The sequence below is a fragment of the Lineus longissimus genome, chromosome 15 (genome assembly GCF_910592395.1).
Source record: "Lineus longissimus chromosome 15, tnLinLong1.2, whole genome shotgun sequence".
NCBI classification, from domain to species: domain Eukaryota; kingdom Metazoa; phylum Nemertea; class Pilidiophora; order Heteronemertea; family Lineidae; genus Lineus; species Lineus longissimus.
Genome location: NC_088322.1, coordinates 4,306,606 through 4,328,782, shown reverse-complemented (window position 1 = coordinate 4,328,782; position 22,177 = coordinate 4,306,606). Strand labels below are relative to the sequence as shown.

Genomic DNA, 22,177 nt, shown 5'->3' with positions numbered 1-22,177 from the left:
ACTCCCTTTTTAGATGTATTATTATCACTTTTGCACTTTTCACGATTTTTCTTCGCCTTTGCCATTATCCACCTTTGCTTATTCGTGTATGGTTTCAAAGCGTTGCACAGTATTTCGAGATAATCGTCCAACATACTTGAACAACTGACAACATGCACAAAATCAGTTACCATACTCACGATACTGTTTGGTAGTGCCACAGGTCCATACATTTCAAGTTCTGGATAATACTTTCTATAGAAATAACATTCTTCGCCTCTGCAACACCTTAAATCCAATCCGTCGACAATGTCTTTAATACTGTCATTCAGAGCATTATTCTCACCACTGCTCGTAGAGCCCATTAACTTGATCGGTTGTAGTATGTTGTCAACGAAATATCGACTACTCCTGTCGGGATTCATGTTAAAATACAAATCTTCGATACAGTAGACCATTTCTTCCAATTCCTTGTGAGCTTCGTCCATAGATAAAACCACATTAGGCAGATTATCCATTTTTATCTCCCCCATCGAGTCCAACTGAGCCAACAACCGTTTCTGAGCTGTCAATTCGACATCATTTGAATATACGTTTCCAAACATTTTATCAGTTGCCTTATTCGTAGCTATTCGTATTCCACAATCTTTACCAGTGACATTGTCGCGGATTACTTCTCTTCGAATAGATTCTACACATTTCGAAACACGATCAACGTTCTTCACGATTTTATCCCTGCTTATCTTCTTTATATAGTCTTCGGTCAGCATTTCCTCCACAGCCTTCTGATTGGTATTGACGTTATTACAAGCCATATCAACTTCGCAATTTGAATATGGATTCACTTCGCATAGATAGTCAATTCAAGCACAAAATAATTACAGTGAATAACGGACGTTTATTTACAGTACACAACAACGCTACGCTGAACAGCAATTCTTGGTCTTTGGATTTAGAACTTGCGGATAAATTCGGACTTTCGGTAATCATGAGTGCACAGACATTGGCTATAACATACGGATTTCAAGTCAGCGACATAACCAAAGATCTCATAACGGTACCAAGTGTTTGCAATTCGATGATCTTACTCTGTTTGGATCGAAAACCAGTATTTAAACACGTTCCGTTTCCGGACACGCCTCTATTGACATTATACAACAATTCCAACAACAAAATGGACCGTGTGGACCAACAACAGCAACCTTTATACAATATTGTCAATTGTCTACAATTGAATAATATTAAAATTGTCAGACCCTACATAAGCCAACAAATGCAACAACAACAAAAAAAATCTGCCGAACAGACCACGCCCCTTTTCTTGTGTAAGAATTTGGAGTTGAAAACTGTAGATCAATGTCTACAGGGTTCAATTGTTGAGGGCGATTTTCGAATTGGTGATCATGGAATTCATTTATACGAACACGACGAAAATAATGACGTTCTTCTCCTAATCAACGATCACACCTTCCTATCGCTCACGTTGGATCCTACAGGACAAAGGTACGACACATACACTTTAACAATATGGTCGTACGATTCACAGGACAATATCAAGCCAAACGGTTTCACTGTCAGAAAACTAACATTAGGTGGAAAATACGTAGACACAGGGAGTACGGTTACATCTGCGGTGTATTCGAATGCAAACAAAAATTCGCTCGTGATTAATTTCTATAATCCAGATTCGGGCAACAGTTGGGAGTTGGAATACGATATTTCTACTAAAAAGATACTAAGTTGCAGACAAGCACCTCTGCGGTATACATGGATTGAAAAATTCCATGATATCGAGTCAAATTCAATAATCACCCAACAATTCGAATACATACCACCAGTTAGACAGTGGATTCTGCGATCAGTGACCAAAAACAATACAGAGCTTAACACAGTCTTTATTACCGATTCACTCTTATCTATACCCGATTCAATCTACTTTAACCTTGATAATAAAAGTCCGAGATTTATCAACTATTCCTTTTCAAAAGACCATCCTGGACAAAATAAATCCTACCTAACAGCAAAAAAGAAGTCGACGTTTGGTAGTTGGCGCCAGAGAAGAGGTATTAGACCTAAACAGCCAACAGCAACCGACGAGTAACCAGAGTCTATATCATGGCAGCATCATCTGCGGCTACAACGGCGTTTACCTCATCCGCATCAAACACCGCTCAATTGGAAGATGAAATTGGAGAACACGAAATGACCAGGGTAATATGTCTCAGCGCATCACAGAATATACAAACCACAGCTGCAGCGTGTCAAACATCCCTCGTGGACGACGTGGGAACGAGGCATACGTTGAAATCACTTGACAATATAGCCGATGAGCAAAAGAAATGTCTCAAGCACAAGAAAAAGTATTATAAAATCAACAAACAACTAACAGCCGACAACCTACGTGTGATCCAAGGAATACATACCGTACAAAATCTCAAAAGAGCAGCTTACTTCGGTGAAAAGGTTAAAAGTATCTGCGATTTCGAAAATGACACAGAAGAAATTGCCGAAAGGTTCGAAGACTATAGAAGATACGTCTCGGATGCCAAACATGTGACCAAGGAGGCTGCGAACACCATTATACTACCCAGAGACGACTCGGATAGCGATTCTGATTCTTCAGACTGCGAACAAATTACAAACTTTCCGAAATTTTCATTGAAATCGAAGAAATAAAAAATTGGATTTTGAACAGGAAGTTAGGACTTGGAATATTTTTCAAAATCCAATTTTAACTTCCTGTTCAGAATCTGATTTCAAATCAGGAAAGAAAATTTTTCGAAAAAAATCAAAGTTGGGAATTTTGAGTACATCTGTTATTTTATTTTAGTATGAATATACAAAATGCTAATAAATGTGATTACAATATAAAATGTCTTTGTTTACGTCATTTCTTTTCAGGGTTTCGAGGTTTCGGTTTATCAACTGGGTCCGGATTTTGGAAGACAAATTCTCGCAACAATTGTCGATGCGTTATCCTTTTTTCACCAAACCAACATCTAACCTTACAATGACCAGTTAACTGGACGAAATGTGAATCTATAATCCATTCGTTGTCAGCAAACTCTTATCATCATATACGCATTTCAGTGGATTGTGAGACACCTTAACAGCCCCAGCTGGTACAAACCCATTCAAATTCGCTAAAGAGGGATGCAGTTGTATTAGTCATGTTCTCGTTCCCGTTCACGGCCGGTTGAATAATTTCATTCGGGTCGTAATTTTTCATTTTGTACTGATGCGTGTCCACTTGAATGTTGAATTTACAGTGCTGTTTACCGCAATTCGTACCAGAAGCAACACTACATCCAAGAGCATAAGGCATGTGAATATCAGCACCCCTTTTGTAGTAGTACGGATCTCCGGCACCAAATTTCATATCTTATTATATTGTTGAGAACACGTATCGCTCAAAATAGCATTGAATTTTTTTTGAATTTCACCTTTATTCATTTTCATGTACACAGAACTAATATCCAAAACTGGAAACTCGCACTTGGCTTCTATAATATTCGTATAATTATTTGAATCCATAAGAATGCAGTATGGGTGTCGCAGATAAAACTACTGGTCCGCTGGTTTGTGCCTCGACCATAGGTGGAGGAACATATTGAGAAAGTAGTAATAAAACACTTTCGAGGTCATAATCTAATTCGTGCAGCAGCGATTGTTGGTCATTATTTTCCAAAGAACAATATAATTTTGCAGACGTCCTACCTATACTATAATCCCGTACAATTTACAGAGAATAAGAATTTTAGTATGCGCTGGTAGCGATATCTTCGATCATACTTTCTGGTAATTTATTTAACTTCAGTCTTTCGCTAACTTTTCCGCGGCTATAACTGCATGTGGCCATATACATGTCATTGTCTACAATTGGGAAAATGTATCTTTCGATATCAACAACCAAAACATTGTCAAACACAACAGGAATCACGATGCAACCATTATAGGCAAAATATTTCAGCAAGTTGGGAGACTTTGGAGTTATTGTACCAGGAACTACTATAGTCAACTTCTTATCTGCTTGTTCCACATATTCATAGAAACAAAATGAAAGAGCACCAACAATAAAATATTTGAAATCTATCTTTCCTATGCAGAAGTCGTATGCATTCGCAATATGCAATATACTGACTTTGTCATAACTGTTGAACAACATCGCCAAGATATGCATCTTTCTAACGTAATCAGGAATCGCATAGTTTTCAGGCATACCATAGAGTTGTTTGAATATTTTCTCAGGTGGAATCCAAAAAACAGAGAAATCACTGATACTAAGTTCTGTATACGTTGGTAACAACGTATAATCGCCTAGTCCGATGTCATACCCATAAACTTCCATTGCACTTGTGCGGTCGCTTGTTTTCGCTGTGCTACGGCACCGTTCTCTATCAGTGAAAGTGGGTTCAGCCATCAGGTGGGTACAATTCTCGGTTGATGTTCATATCATTAAGGCCACCAGAATGAGTACAATTTCCAATACAATAAGGAAAAGAAATGCTCGTTTCTTCTACATCACCATCCTTCTTGCCTTTTCCACGCCGCCGTCCGTGTCTATTTTTTCTTTTCCTACCTTTGTGTTTTCTCACTACCTCTATTTTCTCAAAAGAAATTGGAGTTGTCTGTGGTACAGTAACATCTAAATGATCTGTCAACATGCAAGTTGATTTGACATTCGATCGTCCTTTGGGCAAGAAATTTCGACATAATCAGCGCTGTATTCGCCGTCCCAGTCAATTTTCACAAACTTTTGCCGAATGTCTCGCCGCCCAGCAACAGCCACAAATAACAAACACAGAATCAACTTCATGATTGCGTCTGAATTGCAATTCAGACGCAGAAATGATTTTTCAAAATTCATGATGGGTGTTATATACAAAATTTGTTAGATTTGTTCCGTTTCCTCCCCATCGTCCATGTCTTCCTCGAATGTGATTTCGAAAAGTGGGATTTCCAACATGTAATCGGATCTTGCTTTGACATAATTATTCAACACTTCAACCGCGTCTTCCAAATCCACCTGATCAACCTCAATGTCATTACGCATGTACCAGAAATCACAAAGAATTATCAATATCGCATTTCGTATCGGTTTTAGATCTTCGAAACCAGTTTTATCCAAAACATATGGAATTAGGTTATCGTCTTCGGTATAACCCAAATTCTGGAACAGTGCTTCTAAAATGTAGGTGGATGCTAACTTACTTTTCATGTTGTTTGGCATGTCCCAGTTTAATTTGGTGACCGCACGTCCTATCATATCAATCAATGACAGGAAAACTTCCAATTCTTGTGACTGTTCTGCATGCATTAGGACATTGAACTCATTAGCATTGTACCGATATAACTTTCGTGCAATTTTCAAGTACTTTCCATCAGGTTCAATACCAAATTGTTTGAAATGATTTATAGCGTGGTGGTTTCCAAGTTGCCAACTGACCTCTTGCATCGTGATAACATACGATGGCCTCATTTGCCTCCTTATAGTCGTTATATTTAGCAAACAACCCATGTTTATGCATAAAAATAGCCAAATCGATGGAAAATAATAAACGCCTACGTATGGTTATAAATACACATTTTTTATTGTTTTGCCATACACCATAGTATTATTATTATCATTACTTTTACCACTATCATGTGTTACTGAAAGTCAACTTTTATGATATGGTCCATTCCAGCGTTAGACATGAACAAATTCGTACAAACAAGGTACCACTGTGGATTTTGGGTGTAATCGTCCTCAAAATTGTAACAAAACGCAGGTGAATCAGGATTTCCTGTATCAAACACAACAACTTTACGGAACAGTTCAGGAATGGGAAATACAGTCCTTTGGTTGTTTCCTGCCATCACAAGAATCCCTTCAACATGCGGCAAAATCATGTTACGCGATTTGAACACGAAATTCAAAATTCCTTATTTCAGAAAGTTTTCCATACCGCAATACTCTCCATCCAGAAACGATTCAACGTAGACATCTCGTGTCACAATTTTCGATTCCTTTCTCGCCGTGTCCACAATTTCAGCAATGTCATTGATTGTCACATTTTTCACTTCACAAAAGTATCTTTCCTTGAATTCATCGCGAGTAACGCAGACAGGCAATTCCTCTCCTCCCACCTTCACAGTAACAACTTCGCCCTTCTTCACGTACACGAACACGTCTGACTTTGATCCCGGGTGAATGCTATTGTTCATTACATACAACAGGCCATTTTTCGAATCCAAGAATTTCATTTCTTCGATCTGCTCCAAAGTACCAGAGATATTGACTGTTTTCTGAGCGTGCCATAGGTCACGGTACGTTTCAGCAATGTCAGTACCAACGATTTGTATATACTTCACATCAGCATACTTTTTCTCCAAATTATAATCGTCCCTGTACTGATGGATGATCGCAGGTTTGATATATGGATCAATTTCGCTGTAATCCACTGAGGAAAAGATTTTATCACGTTCCTCACTGTCATTTCGCAGAACTGGGAATGGAAATCGCTGTTGTTGCTTTGACTGTGCCATTTTGTGAATGTGTGAATGTACAAATTCAAACACGGCTTATATACCCTGCCTTCGAAACCGATTCTGAAACCGGACAGCAAATACCAAAAATTTGTTGAGTTAATTTTCGCCAAAATTAACTGAACTACAACAAATTGCTACTGCTACTCATAGTAGTATCGTTTAATACCAAGTATGTTTTACATTCAAAGTCAATATCAGTTGTTATCAGAGGGGCCCAGTAAAAAATAAAAAAACAAGAAGTTAATTATGCTATCCATTCATACTATCAGAACAAGGAAGTTAGAAATATTTATCGTATCCTAACAATCAGGAAGTTAGAATAATACCCAGCTTCCATGTCGTGTAAAACTTTCAATTCTTGGCTGGGGAGATATGTCAAAAACAATTTGAGTACAAGACTCAATATTGGGACAAAAGACGGGCCAAGGCAAGTAAATCAATTTTGATACGAATTTGTGACAAAATTAACACAAATACAGTTTTTGTTGGACATGTTTATTACTTACACATTTTGGAACTTATATTTTTTCATAATCATTTTTTACTCTTCTTGACAAAATCTTGCATTTCTTTGTTTTTTCTGTCCATCAGTTGGCTCACTTCGTTCTTATGGGCATTGAGAAGTTTTTCCACCTGTTCATAGTGATTTGCGAGAATTGATTTGAACTTTTCCTTCTGATTCGCAATCAAACGGTTCATTTTCTTGCTGATGGCATTCCATTCATCACCACATTCACTTTCGCTGTCAGAATCGGGAACGTTTTTGGGGTATATCTCACCCGTACCGTCACTTGTATACTCAGCAAGCAGCTTCCCCGCATTTCTAGTGGTAGTTCTTTTTCGCAGTCCTTGGAAACGGAAACCGTACGAACGCAGTTTATCTCTGACCTTTTTCAATGTGGTAGAGACCGGTTTCATGAATGAGATGTGAATCAAACCGCTGTCATAGATATTGCACGACTCGTACACACCGATGAAATCTAGAAAATCTTCAACTTTATCACGTTTCATTACCCAGTCCGTTGCCCATTTCCTTGGGTTATCAATGCCATCAATGATCACAATAATTTCAGCCCCGGTCAACGGTGTAACAGATTTTCCGCCTGTAGCCATCGTGAGAGAGTATGTGAGATTGATGCAAAGCGTTACAATGAAATATACCCAAACGTAAATTTATTCCTGATGGTTCATTGGCAAAAAGTCAAGAATATGTTTGAGAAACATGAGATTCATTTCATCTCGCGGGCGTTCCATTTTTGATGAAAGTGTTTTAATAAAATCTTTCATCAACGATGGATATTTCATACATGGTTGCAAAATGTTTGCCATGTCTTGTCCGACAGCTAGCGACTGTGTGTCATAATCTTTTGCTGTGAGATTATCGTAGTTGACCTCTACGTTCCACCCGGTTCCATCATTTGGAAACATTCACATAGCCTTTGCTCACATTCGGCGTACTCCATCATGTATGGTTTCAGGAACAGATTCAAAATGGGATTACTGAGGTACCACATCCTCCTAATATGCAAACATCTGTTGTCAAAAAAGCCAAACAGCAAAATTAACAATTTTTCATATTTTATTACAAATGAGGAAGCTACAATATTCAGGAAGTTACAATTTTACACGACTTCTTCGCTCTCGCTACTGCTACTACTGCTACTACTTTCATTGCGTTTCTTCAAAGCAGTTGTAGCTGCAGGTTTAGTTTTCTTTGAGGTTTTAGTACTGTCACTCTGACTGGCATCCGAAGATGAACTTATTGTCAAATCTTCTTCAGCTTCTTTTTTGAGATCCTTTTCAGTCGCTTTCTCATCGCCATCACTGTCTTCGGTATTTTCTTCATTTTCCCCATCTTTTTTCTCGTCGGTATCCATTTGTGTTTTTCCCTCTGCATGTTCAATTACTTTACTATTTCCGATTTCAACAGTCTTAGGGTTATCGGTCACCATTTCAACATCGCTATCGGCGTCTGCGCTCACAGATTTGCGAACTGTAGCCTTCTGCGTGTCTTTCGCTGCAAGTGCTTTCTCCTCATTTTCATATTCGATGACCCGAGAGTCAGAGAACACGAAATTGCGGAAATCATTGTAGTTTGTAATTTCACGAGATTCATCGCGAGTCATAGTCTGTGAATTGCCTGCGCCGATATCGTAAGCGATGGTGTATATTTGTTGCGGGGTTAAATGTCTCTTGTACAGTATTGTACACCTTGCGCCGAGAGATTTCACTTTGGCGAGAATCGCATCTCTCATTTCGTATATGTTCTGTTCAATGAAAAAAACTGCCATTATAGGAGCTCCGGCAACGGGACCTGTTCCTGGGGCATACCGCTTTGCAGGGATAGCTTTTAATTTTCCCTCGGCAACTTGAAATTTTTTAACCATAAATTTTTCACACGCTTCCACACTCTAAAAAATTCGGGCTAAAAGTAGTTAATTCATTTACTATTTTGAGAAGTTAACGTCATATTACTACTTAAATGATTATTAGAGGTTCTGATTACTACTTTCGCAGTTGTTTTAGTATGTGCTGTTTACTATTTCCGTGCAGTTAATTGAATTGACCAATCAAAAGTGTCTATTCCTACATTTACTACTTTGGTAGTAAACGTCTCGACCAATCAAAGAGCTTCCCGTGCGCAGACGGTAATTTAGAATCGCCGCCATTTTTTCCCGCTTCGATTTTTTCCAAGACGCGCAACAGCATTTAGATGGAAAATCATTTAAGAGCATGGGGGATGGAGGAGCTCATTCCAATATTTGAAGGTAAGAATATCTGTAGCACCTGAAGAAAGAAATATAAATATATATTTATCGATCAATACTGAAAAAAATCATGATTTCTGTCAGCCGTGTTCAAGTTGCGCACCCGCCGCCGCCATTGCGACGGACGCGCTATAGGAAATTTTTTCGGCCTTCAATAATCCGAAATCATCTGGTCTGGTTATGGAATTATAGCGGCAAAACATATCGGAAAATGTTTTAGATGATATTTGGGATTATTTTTCGCCACTAACAAGGCAAATCGGAGAGACAAAGTTAGGAATGGGGACTTAGAAAAATAGTATACAAATTCAAATATCCCGCCAAAGAATGTCGTCATCAAGAACAATTCAGTTCAATTTTTCAAGTCATGGTGGCGCAGCATCCACTCAGAACTGACAACATCCGGCATTTCCGGCGTAGATTTTACATTTTGTGCAATTGTTTTGTGGCGTAGCTAATCAGTGGCTAATAACTGCATGATTTGATAGACATACAACCGAATAAGGGCGATATATATTCGTCAAATACTTGGCGTATTCTGACACTACCGTATTGTCGCCCTGTCAGCACTGACACTGTGGCTGTGGTGGTGTTTTGACTTCGAGACTTGACGAGAGTGTTTCGCTTCGGCCTTTTTTAGGCCTCGTAGTAGCTCAGCCTATCATCATCATTGACATTCATGACATTGGGAACCGACAAAGATAGATTGACAAGTTTTCCAGGAGTTAACAATCTCAAGCTGGCTACATTGCTGTACGTGTCATGACCAGTCATCATGGTCATGCCAGTGACACCCTGACATGTTATTGACAGAGATACAACAGCCACTGGGCTTAGTCAACAACCGGAGATAGAGACGAAAAATCGTGGAACAACGTCTAGGAAATCCAATCATACCGGCAGCCGCAAGGGATGAACCGCCCTGACGCTCAAATTGAGACAGGAAAACGCCGGCGTATCTCAACGATTTTGTGTAATCAACTGACACTCGTTCAAACGAAACGTATCGATACTCAATGCTAGATAAACGTTTATTTTAATACTTGCGATATATATACACGTGTAAGCCAGTACTATAGATCTAGGGTCAGAATAATACCCTGTACTGAGCTCAGAGTTCAGGTTGTCTACCCTGACTCTGTTATAGTTTGTGTGTTCTCATGGTTCAGATGGTCTACATGTAGCTGTGTTTTGAGACTCGTTTATGGTTAATTGCGTTTTAAAAGCAACCTCCAGGTTTTGAGGTCTGTATTTGAGGACAATTGTTGCCTGTTCTTTATTCCTGGTTATATTCTGGACAATTGTAATTTCATTCAAGTTATTTTGTGAATTCTCAATAGTAATTTGCATACTGAGTGATATTTTGATTCTAAAAGACTGGTGTTGCATAGGACTGAACATTATACTTGAGGACTTTCATTTCAAACATAAGGAGGGATATACATCATGACCTCACACGCTGTATCTTGGTCGAGAGAACATGGCGAGAGAAGTGTCAAGTGCATTCCCATATCAATCGGTCAAATAAATCCATAATTATACATTGAACATACGTCCTTCAATGTCAATGATATTCTAGTTCTACAATCTCACATTACTGAAAAGTTGCGGTCTATCTATAGTCTATTGAGTGGAAACACTGAAATCTGGTGAACATAATAAGGCCTTTCTCACCCCACAGTCCGAGACTAGATTTGCTTTGTTGGCCATTTTCTCGGTGAGGCAGGAGGTGCTCGGAGAGGTTGCAGTTGATTCCACAGGGTGTTTTTGATAACCAACTTAGCAGGCAAGATTGAGTAACTCAAAGTTGCCAAAATGGGCCTCTCGCATCTCGCAGTACATCGAAATGATCGACACTTCTGCAAAGATAATATTTAGTGCTGAATCGGCATCAGAGGCAAATGAATGGCACAAACAGCCCTATAAAAGTATGATGTCACTTTTCAGAATAGCTTCATTCCTGGTGTGATCCTGCCCTTGTCAACATGAAAGGCATTATTAGGTATTCATTAGACTTGTAAAACTCATTCGAAAATCATTTTCATGTCAGTTGTTGATTTATTTCATCTTTTTCAGATTGAACAGGATTATGATTGTTTATTCGAAAATGGTAGCCAACTCACCAAACTCTGGGATGGCTTTTTTGGCAAACGGATCATTACATATGCCTCAGCTGGTAAGCGTGGCAATTGGCGTGAGAAGTTAGGTGTCAAAGACGTCCTGAATGAAGGTAATTGTTGTTCATTCACATCACTACAAAACAATTTTTATAATTTCAAAGTAAATGCTATCATAGTACCAACAGAATGTTCATCTCTCTCTCTCTTGGCATTCATTCTAATGAAGTGAGTGATTGCTGTATTACTGTAATATTTACTGGCCATAGGAGGGAGTCCACAACAGGTTATGCATATAACCTCTCTTGACACTTGCTGCCATATGCTGGCAGTGACGGGAATTGAACCCACGACATTGGGATTACAAACATAATGCCTTACACAAAACGACCACACTCCACGACACGGTTGTTCCATGCTTGGTTTAGTTTCGTAACCGCTTAGTTTTAGTGACCGCTATCACTATATTAGGGTCACCCTTGAGGTGCTGCTAAGACTTAGTGGCACCCCATGGCGGAGGCCTTGTGATTCAACTTACATAGCAGTGACATAGCGACCGCTCAGCTTAATGGCACAAACTTGGCATGGCAGCACGCTAAGAAAACTGATGCTTAGCGGCCACCTTACCACCATTAGCAGCCAGCAAAGCTTTGAACAGACAAGCCCTGGTCCATTATGAAGGACAACATATTTTATTATTTATCTCATCTTTTATTTTTAGATGAAGAAAGTGTGGTGGCCCTCCAACTGTTGCCACACATACTACCACCAAAGCCAATAAAGTCATCAAATGTGGTACATAGACCATCAAACTTGGAAGCAGCCAATGCTTTCATCAGGTTCAAACAGGTAAATATCTGTTGTAGGCATACATGCCTTGTGCCTGCTACATGTATGCTATATAAAGAAAATTGGACTCGGAAGTATTAATGAACCTGGTGTTGTGTGTAATTCACTCAGGAGTTATATTTGCTACTGATCATTATCTCCTTACACTTTAATGGGGTTGTAACTTCTGATCAGTTCACAGGATTATTTGTGATTATTTCTTATTTCTGATTCTGATTTTTAATGTTTCATCTGATGTTTTACATTATTGTTTGTTTGTAATATGATACGGAATTAATGCAATGGAAAACAAGACATGATGCTTGATTTTTTATCTTGAATTGTACTTGCAGGCAACAACAAACATAGCAGCCTTCCTCGACACTGTAGAGGGAGAGGTCCAACCATTCATTCTAGCTCTTGGGGATCGCCATAAACCAACTCAATCATTTGTTATTGTTGAGCGCAATGCAGTGGAGCAGACATCTCTGTTGAAAGCAGTTGACTGCTGCTTCAAGCTTTTCTTTGTTCTGGACATCGCTTATCCAGCAAGCTGTCACATTGTTTGGGAGTTTCTGCAGGATTTGGTTTACCAAGTGCCTGTCAGAAAGGGGCAAACAGCCATCAGTAAGAATGTGACGAGTTTAAGGAATTATTTCAATGTTGCCAAGTAAATATGATGTTGCATCAAATAAGCAACTGGTTTTTGATCTGACCTACTTTTCAAGGTCACAGAGGTAAATACACAAAACCACTCGAGTGGGATTTCCGAGGTATCGGACTACACCCCGAGTGATGGTCTTTGGCTGGAAACCCCCGAGACTGCAGGATGTGACGAGTTTAAGGAATTATTTCAATGTTGACAAGTAAATGTGATGTTGCATCAAATAAGCAACTGGTTTTTGATTTGACCTACTTTTCAAGGTCACAGAGGTCAATATGCGTTCTCGGGGGTTTCCAGCCAAAGACCATCACTCGGGGTGTAGTCTGATACCTCAGAAATCCCACTCGAGTGGTTTTGTGTATGTAAATTTCTTTCGATCATTTTTAGTGAAAATTTGGGCAAGAAGTTTGATTTCGGCTGCAACACTGTTTCAACAATGCAAGTCTGGATTCGCACGTGTGGTATCTGGTATTTTTATCTCATGGCCGGACTGACCGCTGTTTCAGTCGGATTTCCCCGGTCGTTTATTGTCTTTGAATATGCAATCACTGGCGTTGGGGCTATCATAAACCATCAGTCGTGCTTCGAAAACAGTTGTGGGCTACATTTGCGCCAATTTCGGCTGGTTTTGTGGAATAATTATGTTTTGATACGACAAAACGTGACTTTGTGCACTGGATTTCACTGACATCGGGCATGGGATAAACGTTTTTCTATGGCACTGCCATTTTGCAAGACAGCATGTTTTGTAACTGCTTTAGCTACAGATTCCTAACTTGGTACAAATGTTGGTGACCCCTACTCATGGACCAAACTGGGGTCTTTTATAGTTCACTGTTTTGCCACCAGGGGGGGGGCAAAGGTCCAAAGTTAAAATGTTTAATTGGTCAGATTTTCACGAAATTTTGATGGTAGGTACATTAGCAAGGGTGCATCTCAGAACTAATGGGTTTCTTATTTGACCTTATTTTCAAGGTCACAGAGGTCAAAGTCAGCTGAATCTATTTGAACACACACGTGAGCACATGATTCATGGACCATTTCATCCTGCCAGTGGCAGTTTTGCTAGATAAAGAACTGTGAGAAAAAATCTTAGATTTACAACAACCCTATCACAGGTGATCATTGGAATCTCATTATTTAAGCACATTTGGAATTTTGCAAGGTCCTATTACTGGTAAGAAACATGCTATAAAAATTTGTTGGCTTTGGGCCCAGGATGCTACTTTTTGGTACTTTGGCAGTTTTCTAACACAACAAGTAAGTTCTTTGAGAAAATGTTAGTGGTTCCTTAAGATATGCAGTATCTCAAATCAGATGTTTCTTATGTGCAATGTGCACTGCCTTGGAGTGTATACCAGTAAATATAGATCCATACTTTTAATTGGGAACAAGATTTACATAAATTTTGCCACTCTATTTTATTGCTTTTCTCATGGTCTCATCGAAAAGTAAAGCATACCATTGGAAAGAAAAAGTCTTCCAAAAGTTAGCAGAAGAATCTTCCGAAAATGTATTTTCCAATGAGATGAATTGGCATGTTAACTTTTTTGTAAATGATCGATGTTCCCAATCAAGTGTATAGATCTATAGTATGGCTCTGACTTTGGCTCTACGGAAAGAACAGTTAACTCCCTTTGACTGTGAGATTTCATGCAGATTGAGTTGATTTCAAAAAGGTAGAGGACCTGTAAAAACATGTAAAATGTTCATTGTTTGATTTATGGCAGTGATGTCTTAATGTTGGTACAATCGGGTAGTACTTTATTCCCATTGTCAATGATGTTGTTTTTTGGCTCATAATATTGTCTATCGGTCTGTCAACAATGGTGGCTATTTACTTACTCTTGAATCTAGAAAGTTGAAACTTTGTGTGTGGATGTCTTATGACCACTTAATTTGACATACCAAAAATTATCGCACTTTGACTTACCTTCTGGGATACGGGCAACCATCTTTAATAACCGTATTTTGTCAATATCATATGAAAACTGATGGCAGTGTATTCCTAATACTAGTATCTAATTTGTGCCAAAATCTGTCAAAATAATCTTAATCACCATGAAAATTTGAAATGCCAATCTCGATCTCCACTGTGTTCATATCCACTTTTAATATTTGTTGCCAAATCACAGGGGGGCTAAAATTGTGAAGTTTTATTCGACTCTAGTCATATTGTGTTTGGAGAGAATGTTAGTACTGGTTTCAGTGTAATATCTTTAATCAAGTGATATTGCCCAACTTTGTGATCATATTGCAATGGTACTTTTCATCCATTTTGTCCAATATAGAAAAAATAATATCTCTTGTGGGTGTATACATAAATTCAAAATGTACATGTATAAAAAATGGTAAGCATGTATTTTATCAAGAAGTCTTGATACACTGATTTATATGATATAGGACACATTCTTTTTTTAAGATATATGGAGAAAAAAAAACTATATTCTGGGGGGGGGGGGGGTCTAGGCGAGGAAAGGACAAAATTACCCGTGTAATGAAGAGATTAATATTGCACATATTATCACTGTTATTGATATTCATTCATATACATGTACATTACCTTGTTATAATTTATATCCATAGGTGGACATTAAATTGTATGTTGTTTAGTACAAGGTGTTTTGTGATATAAATCTTTTTTTGTTATTTGAATTGTTATGCTGTCAAGCAAATACTTGAAACTGACATGGGCCAATGAATTTCTATTCAGAGAGGGAGCGCAATTTGTGTATTTATACTTATGTATACATTCCATTGCTTTTATTACAGTGATATGGGGGGGGGGGGGGGTGGAAGCATTGGTACTTACTGTTGTAATACACTATGATTCAAACTATGTGATATGTGGTAGTACACTGCAGTTGATGTTTCTTATTGAATAAATTTTAAATTGTTGTTAAAATTAAAATACTCTTTTCTTCCTGTTGTGGACAGACTATAGATTCAGCTGGATGTCTTGTGGCGTCTCCATCTAGGTGAGGGCAGGATGGAAGTGACTAAAGTAACTAGACTGGCGTCCAATGGCATGCTTGTTTTGACTGTTGGATACAAAAATGCAGCAGAATCATGTTTTCCTGCCCCAAAATACGGCCCACGGATATTACCACCAAGGAATAGTAATGGCAACAACAACTCTCAGAAATAGTAAAAATTTAACTATTTATGTGGTTCTACAGCAGTAGAGGAGTGTTCAACCAAAACCACCAGGAATAGTTAACTATCAAAAATAACTATCAAAAACAGTAAAATAATTACTATTTAATTGTAGAAAAAGTTACCATTTATTTGGTTAAACATCTTAACTACTTTGAAGTAGTAAAAATTACTACTTCTATGTGGGTGCAATATTAATCCATTAAATAGTAACAATTTTACTATTAATGATAAAATAGTTCTTAGAGTGCATGTATGGAATGAAGTTGTCGAGGATTGTATTTTCATCGCTGTCTTCTCCCTCATTGAGCTCGAAAAAATGTCCTGTCTTTTCATGGCTGTTGTGTTTAAGGGCACGCAGAATTTGGTTTTGTATATATCCTTTTATCAGTGTTGAGGAGCCGGTTGATGTGGCATTTGTTTTATTTGCGGTACTGGTCTTCGCTATAGGTTTCTTAGGCGCAGAAACTGTAGCGGCGGTAGATTTGGCTTTCGTTGGTGCAGTCTTCGTTGCTGGTGCCTTTTTGTTAGCCGGTGTGGGTTTTGGTTTTGCAGCAGCAGATTTCGCAGTTGGTGTTTTTGATGTGTTGTTGACCTTCTTGGAAGCTGCGGCAATTTCACCATCTTTCTTGACTTTGGGTGTAGGCAATGAGGGTGATGATTTGTTCATTTTCATTTTCTTTGCTGGCGGTTCACCTTCGCTGTCCTCACTGGCTGAACCATCTGTCGAATCACTGCTTTGTCCGCTTTCATTAATGTTGTATTTTTTCTTATCTGTTTTATACACGTTATCATCGGCGGCACCGTCAGTATCCGATAGAACTGTTATGTCTTTCTCACTCTCCTTGTCCATTCCAGCTTCAACATCATCCTCTGAATCGCTGTAAATGGGAGTGGATTTTCTTTTTCCTTTTTTTGCAGTCTTAGCTACAGAACTAACCTTCTTTTTCGAATCTTGTTTCGCAGATGGTTTGTTACTTTTTGGATTGGTTTTTGACGGTTTTCCCTTTACTGTCGATTGACCCTTCTTTGGGCTGAATGATTTTTTGACCTTCTTTTTCGAATCTTGTTTCGCAGATGGTTTGTTACTTTTTGGATTGGTTTTTGACGGTTTTCCCTTTACTGTCGATTGACCCTTCTTTGGGCTGAATGATTTTTTGACTTTGACTTTATTTTCCTTGTCTGAATCGTTGAACAAATCATCGTCTTGGCTTTCCAAATCTGATTCGTGAAAGTCGCTTCCACTTATAGATTCCTCAGCTGTGATTTCTTCGTCCTCGCTATCGCTCTCGCTGCTATATTCGCTCTCGCTTTCACTCCCGCTGTCACTCCCGCTGTAGTCGCTTTCAGGTGAGGTGCTGACGTGACGGCGTTTGCCCTTTTTGGACTTTTTACTTTTCGAGGATTTCTGGCTTGACGATTTATTAGACTTTTTCTTCTTCTTGTCTTCACCTTTCAGTTTATTTCGCCGATCCCTACGTGCTATACGGTCCTTTGCCAGCTTTTTGTTTTTCCCCTTCTTGTTTTCAGCTGCCAGTTTTTGTACACGTTTTTTCTTCTCTTGATTTCGTTTCCTCGCCATTTGCTTTTTATCGTCGTCGTGGTAATCGCCGTCAGCAACAACAAAATCCGAATCATATTCATCGTCAACTGAGGCATCGTCCTCAGAGTCGGTCACATCACATCGTTCGCCATTCTTCTCCGCTTCGATTTCACTTTCAGTCAATTTGGTTTGCCTTTCGATATCTGAGTCGGTAGGCATTATGGAAGAACTTTTTAAGTATCGCTGTGTGGGTTCAAGTTTGAAGTATAGTATCCTCGTGGTGATGTTCGCCGAAGTGTCCACTTTCGGCAAATTTCCGACTTATAAACAGTCCAATTTTGTTACATTTGTTAAAATGTCCTAAGTGTACATTATTATAACGCCCAACAAGAGCAACAATCGAAAACGCGCCAAAATCAAAGATGTGTAAACACCCAACAAATTTGACAAAAATCAACTATTTTCTAACTTCCTGAATCAGATTTTAACCGATTTTCAGGAAATTACAAATATATCGGTGCCAATGGACTTGTAAATTCGTAAGGTGACCCTGCCGTTCCAGATCCAGATCCAGCACTAGCATTAGATGCAGTTGCTCTCGTTTTCCTACCTTTGCCTTTTTGAGCTTCTGTTGTAGCTTTTGAAATTTCCTTTACCAACTGTACCCTATAGAATTGTCTTTCGGCTGCCCTCAATTGTCTATTTGTGTAGGCCTCGTCTGCTTCCTCTTGAACGTATTCGACTTTACTGTGCATGTATCGGATAGGTATTCGCATAGCTTCGAAATCACCAAATGTGATCTGATCTGATGGCGTTTTTTCACCACCGCTACCCCCTTTTCCTTTGCCCTTTCCCTTTCCCTTGTCTGTTGTTCCAACTGCACCACCTTTGGCCAAATATAATTTACTCATTGGAAAGTCATGTGTGTCCAGCACTTCCCCGTTTGGCGGTGAATAATGTGGTGGCATGTTTTTGAAGTAGTCCATTGAATCTCTAGTGATTTTCCACCTGTACACACCAATTTTATTAATTAGCGCTGTTTTAACCCTGTTTCGTGTGGTGGACATGGTTGACTTGATGGATTTCATGTTCTGTTCGTAAAATATCTTCCTAGCACCTTCTATTTGTGTATGGGGATCCAATTTGTTTAAATCTGTCAACACATCACCAGCTTTCGTTCCGTATTCACCGCCCATAGTTTTGAGTAAGTAATTGTCGTTTATTTTCGGTACAAAAGTGTTTGTAAAAGCGCCGTATATGTCGAAGAACCCTAGCAGGTCGACTTTCACGGGGCCTAAGCCATCACCACCGTCCCCGCCCTCACCCTCTTCATCATCGTCGTCGCCGAGACTTACAAATCCTGTGCCCATGCCCCTTGCCTTGTCCACTTTTTGTTGAGCATTTGTTCGCGGTACCGTTTTTGATCTAAAGAACTCCTCCTCGTTCATATTTGCAGCACCTACATTTGCACTTTTATCTATAGGCGTTCCCAGTAGCAATCCAACGTAGAAAAGAAGCCCTGGTACAATGGCTGGGATGCTATTATACACAATACCGTTTCGAAATCCGGGCACCCATCGCATGGCGTCAATTTCGAATCCCTCACCTTCGTGCTGATCGGCTATAGGTCTCATACCGTATTCGATGAAGGGGTCTGGGTGTATAATGTCAACTATGTGACTCGGCTTTACCATTTTCATCATAGAAGCTGCTGCATAGAGTTCGAAATACAAATCGTGCCTACTTTGCAGGTTGCCTGCATCTTCGTAGTATTTCATATCGACATCTTTGATTCGGTTGTATATTTTTTTCGCGTCTTCTATCGATTTTATATCGAAATTCAGCATGAGTGATAGAACAGAGTTGAATTGAACCACGTAGGCTTTTTCCTCTTCGGAAGATGTGTCGCTGCCTAGTAGTATACCCGCCAATTCGCTGCTGTCCATGCCAACGTATACGGGTTTCTTATTGTATTCCTTTTTGAATGTCTTCAAATTGCTTATTTGAAGCGATGTGAATATGCTGTTAACCTTTTGGGGTATGGGTACCTTTTCCTCCGCATGAACGGCATATCTTGCACCAGTTAATTCGTCCTCCACAATTGTTTCACCCGGTTTTAGAACGCATAACTGTATTTGACCGTTGTCGTTTGTCTTGAACAAGGCTTTTTTAGGAAAAGTGTGTAACAGCAACGTGGCAGCCTTGATCATGGCATCTGTTAGGATTTTCCGCCGGTGTGGGTCTACAACAAACGACGCGGGCTCGGCTAACCACGTGTAGTAGAGACGTTTGTCTTCGAGAGACAACATTGCAAAGTCTACAAACAACTCCAAGTCGGCAAACTTGTCTTCCTTCAACATAGCTTTCATTTTATCGACACTCTGTGGATTGAAGTCGGTCATTCCAAACATTTCGTGCGCAAATACTGTCAAATGGTTACTTATATCGAAAGTGAATGATCTAAATTTCTCTATACCACCCCATGGGTTTCTTTTCTTCGTTATAGGGTTTAATTTGTAGCCCTTATCCTGTACGTAGTATATATTTTCGAAATTTGCAGGTTTTGGCATGTATTTGGCATCTTGTGGTATGCGCGGACCGATCGCCTTCACACTAGCACCTTCCTCGAATTGACTTTCGTAGACATCTATCATTTCCAAAAACCACACGCTACACGTACTCATCGCCATTTCCCTCGTTACACTGTCTTCATCTTCGAATAAATCGAATGGGGTGCTGCCTACACCAGCTTTTTTGCTACGTTTCTGTTTTTTCACTTTTTTAACTTGTTCTATGTACAGATTGCCGTAGATTTTATTAAATGTTAATGCAAGCTGTTTCGCATAGGCATTACTAACGTTGTAGGTCATTTCGAAGAGCAGTGTCACGAAATCGTCGTCCAACTCTGTCCTATTTTTATCAGTTTGTAGGGACGGGTGTGTTGCTGTGAGCACCATTTTCTGATAATCAGCATATCTACCCTCCTCCTCTGTTGTGGCCTTTTTAAGGGCAATTTCTTTCAATTCTTCCCACGATAAGTCTGACGAGTCTATTTTTCGTCGCTTTTTCGGTTTTCTCTTTGGTACCCTTCCTCCGCTTTCATCAGCAGTGTCAGAATCACTACCGCTATCTCCACCATCTCCGCCCGCACCGTCGTCGCCCGAATCGTCTGGATCTAAGTCATCATCCACATCTTTCATGTTACTCATTATTTTATAATCGACTTTTAATGCGTCAAATTTTCGTACAGCAACCCTTTCGGAATGAAGTTGGTTTTGGAGTAACTTTACTTTGTCAGCTAAATTTTCACATTCGGAAACTAATTCGCGCTGTTGTTTTCCCGTTTCAGTGGCAATGACATCACCGATCGCCCTTACGATGATACTGTTTATATAAACATCCATTTTTATTTCTTCGGTTATTCGAATGGGATGATGATGGAAGGTGGAAGTATAAACACTGACAGCCGTGGAAATGTACATGATGAGTTTGACAACATCAGTTTAGTCTCTGATGTGAAAAAACCTCTGTTGGGTGAAAATGACCAGCAACAATTGACTGTTGTGGGGGAAGATGAGGTTAAAGCTCTCCGACAATCTTCGTTCTACAAGTGTCTTCTGTACTATGTTCAGAAATCTGTAAAGGACAAAATTATTGCACTACGGTTTTTTACAGTCATAATAGTGATTTTATTCGTATTTCTGATAACAATTTCTGTTTTTCATGCGAGAGTGGAAGCAGAATCGCTGTTGGTATGCCCAGGGAAGCCAGAGTTGCAGACTCTCACGAATTTCACTATTATTAGTCTCGTGATATTGAACGCGTGGTACATGTTTTACTGGGTCGTCGAGACACGGATGTTTATAAAATGTAAGAAGGCGCTACATAAAGAGTACAAAAAATGGACTATGCGAAAGGATGACAAAACATATGCCCATGACCAGTTTTGTACAGGCTATTTCGAAACAAGTGATGAATTCAACGAATTTTTTAATTCAAGTTCCAGTTCCGGTTCCAGTTCTTCATCGAGTTCATCTAGTTCCAGTTCTAATTCTAGTTCAACAACTTCTTCCAACAGCGATAGTGATAGTGAATCTGAACTGGTCAAACAGACATCAAAACAGAAAAAAAGGAGGAAAAAGCAAAAGACGAAAAAGAAAACAGCAGGGAAAGAGTCAAAATCGAAAAAAATGACAAAGACAGTCGTGTCTACACCAAAGGTTGATGAGAGCATTATGGCCAAATCGTTTCACAAACGCCTTATAGACGATATTAACAATAATGCCAAGTCGTTGGTGAAAAGAATGGCCTCCGAATGGCTAACGTGCCACGAACATATACAATTTATTTGCGAAGATGCCGGTGAGATCATTAAACATGCGAATGATATCAATCTTGTAAAACAATTAGTTAGAATGGGTGCAAAAATCTATGAGATAGAAAAAATGAACAATATCGTGTCGAATTCCATTATGGTATGCCCAGGAGAAGCGAATAAGCCTATAAAATGTTATATGGCTGATAAAACAGACATACCCAATTCTATCATCCATTTACAAGAATTATCGGCGAATATCGACAAGGTCAATCA

General features: G+C 39.2%; 3 protein-coding genes across 3 annotated transcripts; 1 reads left to right on the top strand and 2 right to left on the bottom strand.

Annotated features, from left to right (window-relative positions):
* Nucleotides 1–8,132: 8,132 nt before the first annotated feature.
* LOC135499359 (uncharacterized G-patch domain protein DDB_G0278987-like) lies at nt 8,133–8,765 on the bottom strand. Its single transcript, XM_064790105.1, has one exon. It carries the CDS (start codon nt 8,763–8,765, stop codon nt 8,133–8,135), a length of 633 nt encoding a protein of 210 aa, XP_064646175.1.
* A 2,382-nt stretch (nt 8,766–11,147) lies between these two features.
* Nucleotides 11,148–13,669, top strand: LOC135499820 (uncharacterized). The gene is made up of 3 exons (XM_064790781.1): nt 11,148–11,508; nt 12,117–12,244; nt 12,577–13,669. The coding sequence occupies exons 1-3, from the start codon at nt 11,322–11,324 to the stop codon at nt 12,895–12,897; spliced, it is 636 nt and encodes a 211-aa protein (XP_064646851.1). The 5' UTR covers nt 11,148–11,321; the 3' UTR covers nt 12,898–13,669.
* Nucleotides 13,670–16,245: 2,576 nt separating this feature from the next.
* LOC135499358 (uncharacterized) lies at nt 16,246–17,805 on the bottom strand. Its single transcript, XM_064790104.1, has one exon. The coding sequence runs from the start codon at nt 17,803–17,805 to the stop codon at nt 16,246–16,248; it is 1,560 nt and encodes a 519-aa protein (XP_064646174.1).
* Nucleotides 17,806–22,177: the final 4,372 nt, after the last annotated feature.

Excerpts from the sequence above, each read along its gene's own strand:
- LOC135499820 (XM_064790781.1), top strand. The coding sequence starts at position 11,322 with ATGTCAGTTGTTGATTTATTTCATCTTTTTCAGATTGAACAGGATTAT. Across the intron at positions 11,509-12,116 it reads CAAAGACGTCCTGAATGAAG|ATGAAGAAAGTGTGGTGGCC; the intron begins GTAATTGTTGTT and ends TTTTATTTTTAG. Across the intron at positions 12,245-12,576 it reads CTTTCATCAGGTTCAAACAG|GCAACAACAAACATAGCAGC; the intron begins GTAAATATCTGT and ends TTGTACTTGCAG.
- LOC135499359 (XM_064790105.1), bottom strand. The coding sequence starts at position 8,765 with ATGAGAGATGCGATTCTCGCCAAAGTGAAATCTCTCGGCGCAAGGTGT.
- LOC135499358 (XM_064790104.1), bottom strand. The coding sequence starts at position 17,805 with ATGCCTACCGACTCAGATATCGAAAGGCAAACCAAATTGACTGAAAGT.